Raw genomic sequence first — 13072 nt, 5'->3', positions numbered from 1 at the left:
ATATCCAAGGGCGACGCCTGCGTCAGTGCTCCTTCAGTAGCCTTATCAGAAAAAGAACAGTTTTACCTCAGCCTTCATTCCTGAAGATCCTTCCTACGCATTATGTTCACACTGAATTTTTCTTATTTTTTTCTTGTACTGTTTTTTCTTGTACCGTTTTCCTTTTTCTTTTGCTTTTTTTAATTCTTGTTTATAATTATTTTTTTTTGCTTCATAATATTTAGTATATAATTACAGAAAGCATCCTTCTGTTCCCTATCCGATCTTTTTAATCTTCCTTCTTTTTCCATCTCCTTTTTTGTCTTTGAATTGCCTCACTTCTTTTCGTCTTCTTTTCTCTTGTAAATAAAACGCCAGTTGTCAGTTAGCGCTCTTTCCTGTCTCTTGTTCTTCCCTCCGTCGTCTTTGCGCTATTTTTTTTAATTATTGTCCTTCAGTACTCTCCTCCTTCCTACGCGGCGTGCTTTCATTTCCACTGTTTTGTTCGCAGACATTCGGCGTCCGCTCTTCGCGATCGCATTAATGAACTACGATGAACCCTGAATTTTATAGCGGAAAATGGGCTCCGGAAAACACCCCACAAATTTCGCAATAAAATAAACTCCAAAACTCGGAAACTTTGGCATCCCTGATCCTTCGAGGCAGACATTTAAACCAGCTTGATTATACTTACAAAGTACGGGGAAGGCAATGCGTCGAGGCACCACATGCCTGAAGTGTGTGGGTTGCTTTTGCGTTATGTGGGTGCTGGGGCATGGGGCTGTTCCGTGCGGGGCTAGCGTAACCGCACTTTTGGGGTGTATTGTTGCTCAACATATTTTGTGTTCCTCGTCATCTGTCAGCGTGAAAGTGCGAATAAAAATGCGATCGGTTTAAATTCCGATTAGAGCACAGTGGGCCCCAGTCAGACGCAAGGGCGTGAACCGGCCTTGACTCTACACACTAACGAAGCCTCTGCGTTCCCTTCCCAACATTCTTCATGTTTCTTAAGCAATAGTAGACTGACAACTTAAGCTTTTTTTGTGGGGGGCGAAGATTTTTCGAAGATTAGAACGAGATGCTTCGGGCCCTGATTGTATCGCAATACAACGAATACACCTGCAAATAAGTCTATGGAGAAACGCGAGTTAAAACTACACATGATATCATGATACGGATATTCAAATGCGAAATGAATTTTTAAAATAATATCGCGGTGCAAAAGTGTTATCTCAATAATGCCCAACCCTACTTGAGAAAATTCTTGAGGCCCTTTCGTGACTCCTTCGATCTAAGCGGGTCCCCCTCACATCCCAGGACCGAGTCTGTTTGTAAGTCTGGATAAAATCTACGCTATCAGCAAAAATGGCTAGTCAGCGCAATGTTGGTATTGTTGGGACATATAACTATTTGTCCAATAGTTTTTTTCTGGTTATAAGAACTATACGCAAAAAAGAAAACATAAGATGATAATCGATATACTGCAACAATTACTTCCTTCTAGAGTATTGGTTAGCTCAATTAGGACTAGGTTTAATCCTTCCCTGATGTAATATTCGAAAGGAGGTTGAGCGTTGACACACCTAAAATAACTAATCGATAGCAACCAGCAATCGTGGGTCTTACTTCTACGTTACCTTATATACTCATGGCTTGCGCTGACGTCACATCAGCAGCCATTGTATCAGCCTTGCTACAGAGCGCGTACCGTATGCTGCATACGTTTCGCAACTCGATTTGTTTTTGCAAGAACATGCGCTATTACCAGTAACGCGTGAAGATGTCAGATGCAAAATATGTAGGGTATGAACCATCTTTTAGGATCATGTTAGTTTTATTTCTAATACATGCCTGAAGGAGTTTAAAAACAGTCAACTCAACAACTGCATGTTTTAATTTTTAAATCTGCCTTTCCAATATTGAGGAGTTCCATTTTACAAGGTATTTCTAATAATTTCTGGTAAATAATTAAAAAAATTGCACCTACGTTTTTTATAAAATACAGTATACCATTCATCCGAAATGGAACAGGGCGACGGTAAATTACGACTACGCGATCCTGAAGCTGAACACCCCACTGGACTTCAGCGGTGCTCAGAAGGCGCTGATGCCAATCTGCCTTCCTGAGAAGAACCAAGTTTTTGACAACCGAACCTGCACTGCCACCGGATGGGGATATTTAAAGGACAGTAAGTGTTTTTTTAAGTGGTAGCTTTAAGTGAGAATTTTGCACGGACTTTTCTTGATCATGCTGCTATGGTCGCACCATGGTAAAGTCAAGGGTGGCTGTGTCAACAACGAAACAAAGGTACTCGCTTGACGTCGTAGTGCGCAAACAATAGCCTTGCCCCGCATGGGAGGGGGAGCGTCGGCTAAGCTGTGTGCTGACCAAAAACATTACTATATAAGTGCGAAGAAACCCTAAGACATGAACGCATTGTTTCTATTATCTATGGCCTGCAAGGACGTCAAACCAGCTGCCATTTTGGTGGCCTTGCTGCCGAGCACGTATCCTTTTGCAGCTGAAATGTTTTAGTATCGCATATTTTTGGTGACAAGAAGAAGTAGTAATGACCACCGTCATAGCGCAGCGACGTTACGTGCAAGCCAGGCATAGCGCCAACTCCGCCGAACTTACAAATCTTTGCGCTGTGAGCAACATAACGCCGTGGAATCAGAGCTGAAAAAGATTGTTACATTCACTGTTTTTATAGGATCACCATTAACTCCGGTCTAAAGCCTGTTTCACATGCAGCGACTGTGCAAAAAGATAGGTGCAAAAGCCGACGCAGCGAGTGCGATCGCAATGCTTGGTTTCACATGCTCCAAAAACCGCAGGATTTCTGTCGGCGCGGCCGGCTTTTCGGACACTAACGTCACGTGTTCGACTGCCTAAGATACAACTAAAACGTCTTAATACACACAAATCTCTCACGAATAGAATATTTAACCAGAAATTCATAATAATTGAGCATTAAACTAAAAGCTTTTAGGCGTCTGAATTTATTTTTAAATGCGCAGCTATCGCGGATGAAAGCTGGCTAATGAACGGCTGTTTCATGAGAAAGCGATCGCACCGAATCTGCGACAAACTACCAACTTGGTGGAAACCAGTCGCATAGTTGCTGGAACAGTGCGTATGCGATTTTAATCGCACATTTTCTTTAATTCGCACCGATTTGGGACGAGAATCACGGCATGAAAAACAGCCTTTAGTTCATAAAACTAATGCACTTCGATAGAAGCGACAGGTATCCCAAACAATTTTGATAGTTTTTTACCCCAAAATTAAACTGCCTATCGCCGAAGGCTCCTTCTCCGCTCACATGTAGCGCTAACAGTTCGAACCAGATGATAAAGTTACAAACTATGCGTTATCTTATTTAGAAAGTAAGGGTGATTTTCTAAAAAAAATTAAGTAAAAAATGGCGGCCGACGGGTCCTCAAATATGTAGAGACAAATAGCTCCAATTACCGAAAATGGGCGAAAATTGGCCCTGTTTTTCCATTCAAAAATTTTGAAAATCACTTTCAACTTTGGCAGTCTGGTCAGATTGTTATCACTACAAATGTGCGGAAATAAGTGCTCGGTATGCGTAATCTTAAAAAAAAACAAAAAACAAATTGCCATTCTGTGTGAGATTTGCTGTAGATGACGAAACGAAGCATGGCTTGAGCTCTGGAACTGATATATGCCACAGCGCATGTTTCTTGCAAACATACGATGGTCCATAAAAAGACCGAGCTATGAAGCGGCCGATGGAGCCAGGGAGCCAAACAAGTGCTGTGAGATAAAGTCTCTAATAGAGTTCATGCTTGGCGTATCTTACAAGTACCGACTATCAGAGTTGGCGAACACGGGATACAGGTACCACGAGACCACAAACGAGTGTCACACTACAATTTCCTTTAGGGGCTGCTGCATTGCTTCTCATTTCAGTGTTGCGCCGCCATTTGCTTCGAAGTATCAAACGAGGCACGGGCTCGGACATTGGCGTATTTGAAGATTTGATGCCGCTTACAAGACAAAGCCATCATATGCTGCTGTTACATGCGCTACGCTTACATGAAGGCGATCGTAGAGCATCAAACTGGTGTTTTTGTCGACGCCGCCTGGTGCTGAGCAGTCGCAAGTGCCGGCTGTCATGATTCAAAAGTGCGACTTTCCCATCATTAGATTCGGTATTAGGAAGCTTGTGTAATATTGAATTAATCTATCGCTAACTGTTTAGACATTTGTGGAGGAAGGAAAGGGCAACCATGATTTTAAGCCACAAGATGGGCAACTGTCATTATTCTGAAGCGTAGCTTATGTAATGGCTGTGACACAAACAATCCACCGAAAAAGAAAACGTCAAATCTGCTCTCGTTAGAATCAAGCAAAGCACTCGTGCCGCGTGTCGACGTCTGTGCAAGCTGATGAAAACAGCAACAAAAGCAAATGCTCTCTTCGGACGTTTGGTGCTTGTGTCGCCATCTCGTTGAACCCACTGAAAATAAATCTAGCGAAAAGTGCAATGACAAAAACGTTTACTCTAATTCGCAAATACGAACAAATTAAGTCTTTCCACCAGGGTCTTGAAATTAAGATGGGTGAAACCTCCACTAAGTACAACCAATCGTTTTGTCACTTTTATTTTCCAAGTATTTTTAATTTTCAGATTGTATAAAAACTCGCTCAAAACACTCAAATTGATTAAACATCTTCAGTGCTCTGAGGGAAAATCTAAGATTCGTGTGACGTTCAATACATCTTAATAATGATGCTCAAAAAGAGTCAGTACACCGGTGCATTCCTGAAACTCAGGTTTGTGTAGAAAAATTTACCATTTGAGTGACGATGGGGTGAATCCTATTTAAGGTTCCCAGAAAACACAAATATCTGTTCGTCGCTCTCACACTTTAATGTTTGTTGGTTTTTTACTTGGCGCAGAATCTATGGGTGGAGGAACTGTTTCCAACGTTCTTCAGAAGGTGGATTTGCCCACAGTTCCTTACAATGAATGCAAGAACGACTACAGGAACGTGAACACGGTGGTTGAGGAGACCATGATCTGCGCTGGTCCCAAAGAGGGCGGAAAATCGGCTTGCCAGGTGAGTGGATAAAAAAAAGCAATATTTAATATTGCAAGACCTGTAGGACAACAATAACAAGGTTTATGCGAGATGTGCACTGTGTTTTACTTTGATCTCTACAAAAAAAAAAGGAATGCACATGTGTGATTCATATTTCGTAATATCATATAAAATGCCAGTAACAAGGAAAGTTTAAAATCTAAGTAACTTTCTACGTGGACTTTGCAATTATAGTTCTTTTATCCTTCATTTGTAAACATTGTGCATCTGCATTCAGCTCGGTTTTCACAATGTTAGGTATATCATGAAACCAAGTACATAATGTTATATAACGTTCATAATATACTAAAAGGGTGGTTTTCTAGCATGGATAGTGGGAGAAAAGAAAAACGATCGCAAGATTGCGAAAACAGTGGTCGCATCGAGGTCGCAAGACCCGCCACAGAAGAAACGAAATGGGTCGTCCATGTAGGCGTAATGTCTTTATCCGAGAGGCTGTGTGGAGGGTTGGGACAACACTGGCAGTCCGTAATATTATTTGAGATATATGAATCCCACTTTGTCGCGCCTAATGTATTTCGGGTGAAACTATCAACACGGAAGCCCTCAAACACCGCGAAATCCTAATTTTTGACCACAAGTACTCTAATGCCCTAGGTACACGAGCGCTCTACACACTCCTAGAGCCAACGGTAGTTGGCTCGATCGAAATCGGCCGTAGATAAACAGCGGCGCCAACTGTTATTCAGCCCTTAACGATGATTGAGGTCAACTGAGCTGGCCTACACTTTTAGAAAAAAGGGTCAGTATAGTCCTCCCTAAAGGGAGGAACGCTCTTGATACATATGTTCTTTCAAAAAGGGAGAAACTTTCGTCCCTTAAGCAGGGGAGCAAAAGTTCCTCCGTCGACTGCATCTCATTATGGCGGCCACGAATCGAGCGAATCGAGCTCGATAAGGCTTAACACGAACATTAAGTCTATTGTACGGAGCGAGAAGAACAGCAAATAAAAACGTAACACGAGCTTTCCGCGAACTGTATTTATTTCCGAAGCCGGCTTCCTTCTGCAGGTAAAGAAACTTACGTTTCGAAAGCATGCAGTCACTCAGTCTTCTCATCGTCAGCACTGTGATCTTCAACGGAAACAACCGGCACCCAGTTCGCGCACTTAATGTCTTACCTTTGCTATTTCTCGAGCCACAATTCGTTTGTCAACCGTTGCGTCAACCGCACATCACAGAGGAGTGAAAACCATTCGCCCGCAAAACCAAAAGCAGCTCTCAAAAAAAAAAAAAAAAAAAATCCGAAGCAAAATGTTGGCTTACCTCAGCACGGTAACACGAAATTAAGGCGTAGCCGCGTAGCGTAAAAGGATGTTCAATCGCTTGCCACCAGATGGCAGGGTCAAGCAGACTAATCGCAGGTAGCTAGGCTAGGTGGCGCTAGGTACCGCCCAATTCATGTTTTACAAAAAAAATAGTTTTACTTTCTTACGCCACAATTGCGTTTCCTTTTCTTCGGGAACCTCTAACACATGTAGACACGTTACGCACACTACAAGCATCAGGTGAACATATATTGAGCGCATACACATGCATTGCACATAAAAACATCAATACAACAGCACACTACCCCGATCACTAGTCCCGAGCCCTGCGTTTCCTTCTTTTATACTGGTCGTTTCGAACGTACGGAATTTTTCGGTGACTCCCTAAGCAATAAAAAATATTCCGAGCATGTTCATTTTTTTCCAGCAATGTCATACATCTGAGACTATTTTTAATGGCTCAGGGGATGAATCTCTTATTAAAAAGAAAACGCTCGATCATGCCGTAATTATTTGAAAGCCAATAAATCGAGCCGCTCCAATGTGGTTCCAAGCCATGAGTTTGTTTCCCCGCACGGCCCTTCGTAGCCAGTATTTCTATTGTAGTGTTTGTTTTTCTATTTGTGCTGTTCGCGCACGGCTGCAATTGCCGTCTTGAATTAAGCTTTGTAGAGCGGATATTCACTCAGCTTGAAGTGATGCTTCACGGGCAGAGAAATCGCTTTACGATCAACTTGAATGCAGTCAAAGCCGCGACTTGCGGCAGGTGTTAAGTGTACGGAGCTACGCCGTTGCGAGCTCGAAAACTTCTAGCGCTCATTCCAGCGGGCCACTTGGAGGGCAGTTTCTACAGGAACCGTAGTATATTTAAACAGTAACATAAAGGATAGCGTTTTTTTTCAATTTTACCTTTTTTTTAATGCTAAACTTTCATTGTAAATATACGTACTTTCCGTCATAATTTCGTACTGTTCAGTCTTTTCCCCAGAGTGCAATCGCTCTCGGAGACCGACAGTCACATTGGCCACTGTGCGATAGGAGCTTACCTTTCAGACCAGCGTTTCAACATGACTATCCACACGTCGATCAACTGCACCTAATCCCTCAAGTGGTCCTAAACTCTTTAATGTAAAGTGGAATGTCATCCTGCGACACCCCGCCCCTCCGATCACGGCCCGACTAGCGGCATCAATGCCCGACAGTTTACGTCATCTCATCTTGTTGTTACACCACTGATACGGGAACACGCGGTCACATCGGCGATAATTCCAGTCTTCTGTTCAGAACCCACAACACTGCCATCACGATGTTGCTGACACGGAGAAATACAGAACCACGTTGACGATGTTGCTGACACGCAGAAATACAAAATCACGTTGAACGCCGGTTGACACTCGGCACGGGACAACAGAACCGAACTCAGCACGGAAGGCACCCAGGCAGCCGGCAGGAAAACCTGCCTGCCTTGGAGGCAGTTCCAGAGATTTCCACAACGTCGAAAACGTCGACACAGTTCCTCGTGGTTTCGCTACTGTACTTCCGCGTGTGTCCCGCAAACCGGAGACGGCCGTCTTACCCAGTGTATGTAGCGCTGCTAGCAGTGCTCCGTAATTTTGCTGTTTCTAGCGGCATCGTTTGCTCGTTTGATACAATTAGTGGTAAAAACGTCAATGCAACCGAAACCTTCTGCACGTTTCGACTAGATGACGGAACTACAGGCGGCCTTCGCTGCCGCTGAATCTCAATCAACTCAACATTAATTTATTAAACAACGTGCGCGATGTGCTCGAAAAACGAAACCGAAAGAAGATGAGTCGGGAGGGCGAACGCTTTCTCCCGCCTGCCTGGAGAAGGAGGAAAACGTCTCGTTCCTCCCTTCTTCTCCGCTTGGGGGCGCGTCAGTAGAAGGGAGGAAGAAGCGCCGTTGCTACCTTTTTCCTCCATTTTTTCTTAGATTGTACCAAACAAACTGGTTTTCGACGAGTTGGGGTCTGCAAATTGGCCTATGATGAAGTGGCCTATTTTACAAGTTGTCTATCGACAAATTGGCCTTTTACCAACTGGCTTTTAGCAATTTGGCCAAATACCACGACACACAGGCATGAGCGCCCGCAGAAATATTCCCGGAGGGAGGAGAGGGGCCGGAGTAGAAATGAAAACCCTCTCGTTTTCTTGCGTCTTTTCCAGAAGCAGAAAGCTGTAACTTCCACACCCCCCCCCCCCCCCCCCCTAGCACCAACACCTTCGGGCGCCCTCGCACACTTGGGACGTCGGCGACCGTTCGCGCCTTCGTTCGCAACAACAGCACTGCTATCTGCAGCTCCAGGAACACAAAATTAATGTGATTGTCGGTTGACACGATAAGGGGTAACAAGAACGAACGGGCGCCTATGCACACAGAGAACGTCGGCGACCGTTCGCGTCTTCGTACAGAACAGCAGCACGGCCATCTACAGCTCCGGAAACACAGAATTAAGGTGATGGTCGGTTGACAAACGGTAAGGGCTGACAATACCAAACGTTGTACAGAAGTCGCACAGATAAACCACACATCACAGTCGCTGCACAGCGGTCGCAAGAACAAGGGACCTCAAAGGGCCACAACTCGGTTGCAGTCCTCGTAACAAAAAAAAAAAAAAAACGCTCCTCTAGGGATCGAATTTTTGACCACTTAGTCAGTAGCGCGATTTTTACCCCTGCGCCAACTGAACAAGGAGCAACTTGGCCTCCTCCTTTCATCTGAACTGCCGTTCCTCCCTTCTCTGGGCAACTTGTCCGCAACAAGGAGGAACAGTCGTTGTTGCTACCTTTCTCCTCCTTTTTTTCTTAGAGTGTACATCAATTATTCCCTGCATCGTCTAACGAAGAACTGACGCGGACATTTGGAGACATCGCAGCCAAACCACCACCGCGTGAAGGTCACGTGACCTGCAGAAGGGGTGCAGCGACGTGAGGGGCTTGTAGTCACGTGACGGGTTAACAGCTTGAGTGTCACATAACGTTCGCTGCGCTCCATCGCAAGATGAAACCAGGTATAACTGACGGGGTTCGCCCCAATATATTTAAAGATGGTGGCGACCGCCGCATCGGCCCCGATTGTCAGCGCCAGCAAAACACTTACTATTGCGGAAGATCAGAAGAGATATCTAGAGAGTAAGCTTAATAGCAAAAAGTGTCGAAAGAGGTATGATTCGGGGCCAGAGTTGCCGTTAAAACGATTACGGCACGTCGCAAAAGCCCATGCTCGGCGATCGCGGCCATGGTGATGTCGGTGCCGATCAGACTTTCGTCACGTCTTTCTTACTTTAATTCGTATGAACGGGTCGGATTATAGTTTATTTACCCTAAAATTAAAATTATCTTATTTTCTGCAAAACATTAATGAATGCAAAATATGCCTATAATAACTTGGCTGCAGACTGATAGGGTTGCAAACCCGTTTTTGATGTAACGAGTATCTTAGGACGACGCAGTCAACAGATGACTAGATAAATTTCCAGAGGCTTTTTCTATTTTAAATCAACAAGAAAGGTGCGGCAGTCAGCCTTCAATTGCATTATTGGACAAAGAGTTTGCATTCTCGAGCAAGTTTCACACCTGCGGGGGTCGGCGACGTGATGTTTCTTTGATGAGGCGTGATGCTTGTCGTTTTGTGTGTGTGCGCGTTTTTTTTTTCCAATTAATTCTGTTGAGATTCAACTCTCTCCTTGTATACTTTGTCTTCTTGTCCTCAGGTTTCTTTTTTTTCTGTTTTACTTGTTAATATGACATATGTTTGGTTACGTTTCGGTTTTAACCGAGATCGAAAGTGGTGGTCGTTAGGCCTATGTACCGTGTAACACCGGACAACTTGGTTGAGCGCAATGAAAGTTGGGAGAGGCCAACGATCGTTGGCTCTATGACAGCTGAGTGCGGTCGTGTCCCAAGCGGCACAAGAATATTAGGCGAGTATCTACACAGTATTGTTGGCAAATACTCAGAATATACGCTTCTTCCCATCGACACGATGTTTAGACAATATCGGTTCAAAAGCGGGGCAGTACCAGCACAATATCACTGGAGTACCGCCACCGTCAGACGGACTACCCACCGGACGCCGAGTATATCTATAGAGTACTAGCAGCGTCGGCTCAGTGCACGCCGGACATCGCGTGTTAATCCAAGGTCAATCGAGTCGCCGGAGTACCCGCCGGATATCGCCCGTATGTCCATAGAGTACTTGGAGCGTCAGCTGAGTATCCACCGGGCATCGCGTATGTCAATCGAGCTGGCGTGTCGTCTGAGCACCTGCTGGATATTGCGCGTAATCTATAGAGTACTTAGAGCGTCGGCTGAGTATCCGCCGGGGGTCGAGTATTTCAATTTTGTACTGGCAGTGCCGTCCGAGCAGTCACCGGATATTGCGCATATATCTACATAGTACTTAGAGCGTCGGTGCTATAGTCCGTTGCAACTCAAGATGGGCGAGGGTAAGACGGGGCGGAAGGGAGGATGCAGACGGAACGCTGGAGAAGAGAGGGGAAGACCTCTTCTCTTTAGCGTTCCGCTGCTTCCTTTTCCCCGGCCCGTCTTACCCTCGCCCTACCTTCTTGAGTTGCAACAAGCTATAGATACCGCCCAATCTATATGCTACAAAATTATTTTTATTTGCTCACGCCACCATTACGCTTCGGGCTTTTTTGGCACTTTTATAATACACACATGTAAATACATTACGCACATCACAAGCATAAGCTGAACGTATACATTGAGCGCATACACATACACGGCACATAGAAACATCAACCCAACAACACACTAACCAACCCCCCCCCCCCCCCTAGAAATAAGGCCGTAGCGCTCTTCTCGTGACTTCGCAACGGAGGGCCATCGGGGGCGCGAGTCGGAGCGAAGGCAACGCGCGTGGATCGACCGTCGTACCGCGTTTTCAGTCACATACACGTGTCTTATGAGATAAAATAATGCTGCACATGTAAATGGGCCTAGAAAACATCTTATTATACGGGAAAAAATATTGCACCACTATGTAATTGCTACAAAATGGCACGAGGTGTGCGTATACGACGTCTAAAGAAAAATGTGATTGTTTTAGGTCGAAAACACTGAGTCACGCAAATATTGCTGTAGGAATGCATTTTTTATACAGAAATACTTCGGCAAAAGGGCGATACATGCAGTGATTGGACAGAGCAAAACAGATCACAGATAAAGATCAGGTAGACGTAGTCAACGCGGACACGGCTAGACAAGTGTCACTTACGATCATGTGACTGTTATCGCGCGCAGCATTATATCCCGTCCATATGGCAGAATTAATTGAATGTCGATCAAATGTCATTATGGGGTCGACAAATCAGCTTGCGATGCTCGTATAATCACTCAAGACCAGGAACGGATTAAATCTCATATCACTTAATAAAAGTATAATAACTTCTTCGTGTGGCATGGGTACTAAACTTACAGTTTAGTCAACTAATTCACTTGTCCCTATGGGTTAGAGCAACCTTCGAACAAAATATAAGTTATTTTGTATACAATAATACTGTTACCTTAATAATACCTTAATACTGTTAAGATTCTGGTATAAACGCGGTAAAGGCAATAAAGTAACATTAGTAGAAATAAACACATAAGCACCAACAACGGACTTCCAATAATCACAAACTTGTTGTTCACCTTCCAATGAAACCCAGAATATTAGCACGCATATTTACAAATGTCGACACAACAGCACGCGAATAACGACAAAAAACAGGATTCCATTTGACCCGGTGATTAAAAAAAAAATCGACTGCAGCACTTTACTCGCGTCCTACATGACGAAGAAAACCCATACATAAGTTGTTTCTCACTTGTCGATCGTATCCATAGGTCCCGCTCAATCCGCCACGAAACCATTTGAACACGAACTCCAAGAAGTCTTTTTGTCCAGAGAGGGGTCTATCGATAATGACCAGTGTCATCGTTGACTAGATGTCACTCAAACCGTATCAGGACTTGTTCTACGAATCCACGTAAATGGCGTACTATCAAGCGAACACGAAAAACAAAAAAACTATCCGAGACTGCGGTGACGACGGAGAAACTACAGGAAGAAGGAAACAAGTCTCAAAACAACCAGACATGAGAGCGCCAAGCGCCGATACTGGCGCATCGGGGACTTAAGGCAAAAGAAAGATTGTTAGTTCAGTTACCAGGTTAGCCAGCGTGCGGGCTAAACTCGTAAACAACACGTAATCAGGAGAGGAGAAAACCGTCCAACACTGTGTGACAACCCCCGTAGGGTCTCGAGCAACAAAGCTACCGGGCTTCGGCGCGATCGTGAATGGACCCGAGGCCAGCGATTACAACAATGAAAAAGCAAGAGGTTTATAAATCCTTGATGCAACCGAGCATACAACACACTCATAGTACGCTGTAATAAAAACGGCGGAACGAAGTTCATGGAAAAGTCTTTCAGCGCCAAAGTCTCGTGGCTGACTCAAGGGGGAGAACTTGAGATCTTTCCAGTCGAAGGCTCTGCTGGCATGTCCCTCACCTGTTTCCGTTTGCTTGGGCAACGTGGTCCTCTTCTGGCTCGTGGTGAGGGAGAGGAGGTCAGCAAGATTGTCACGTCCAAAAAGGGGGGGGGGGGGCGCCTTCTCCGAAGCATGTCGCGATCGCCATGTGTCACCGCCCGTTACCTCTCAC

General features: G+C 44.7%; 1 protein-coding gene across 1 annotated transcript in view; it reads left to right on the top strand.

Annotated features, from left to right (window-relative positions):
• The first annotated feature begins 2086 nt into the window (after positions 1-2086).
• LOC115330007 (plasma kallikrein-like) overlaps positions 2087-13072 on the top strand; it is a 36755-nt gene continuing 25769 nt past the window's right edge. The window contains exons 1-2 of the mRNA XM_040210634.2: positions 2087-2168; positions 4913-5073. Coding sequence (XP_040066568.1) covers positions 2087-2168; positions 4913-5073 — 243 coding nt within the window. The remainder of the gene's footprint in view (positions 2169-4912; positions 5074-13072) is intronic.

Source organism: Ixodes scapularis, unplaced genomic scaffold, assembly GCF_016920785.2.
Source record: "Ixodes scapularis isolate PalLabHiFi unplaced genomic scaffold, ASM1692078v2 PGA_scaffold7__128_contigs__length_106722199, whole genome shotgun sequence".
Lineage (NCBI taxonomy): Eukaryota > Metazoa > Arthropoda > Arachnida > Ixodida > Ixodidae > Ixodes > Ixodes scapularis.
Note: the sequence above shows the minus strand (reverse complement) of the source record. Positions and strands in the feature narration are given on the sequence as shown.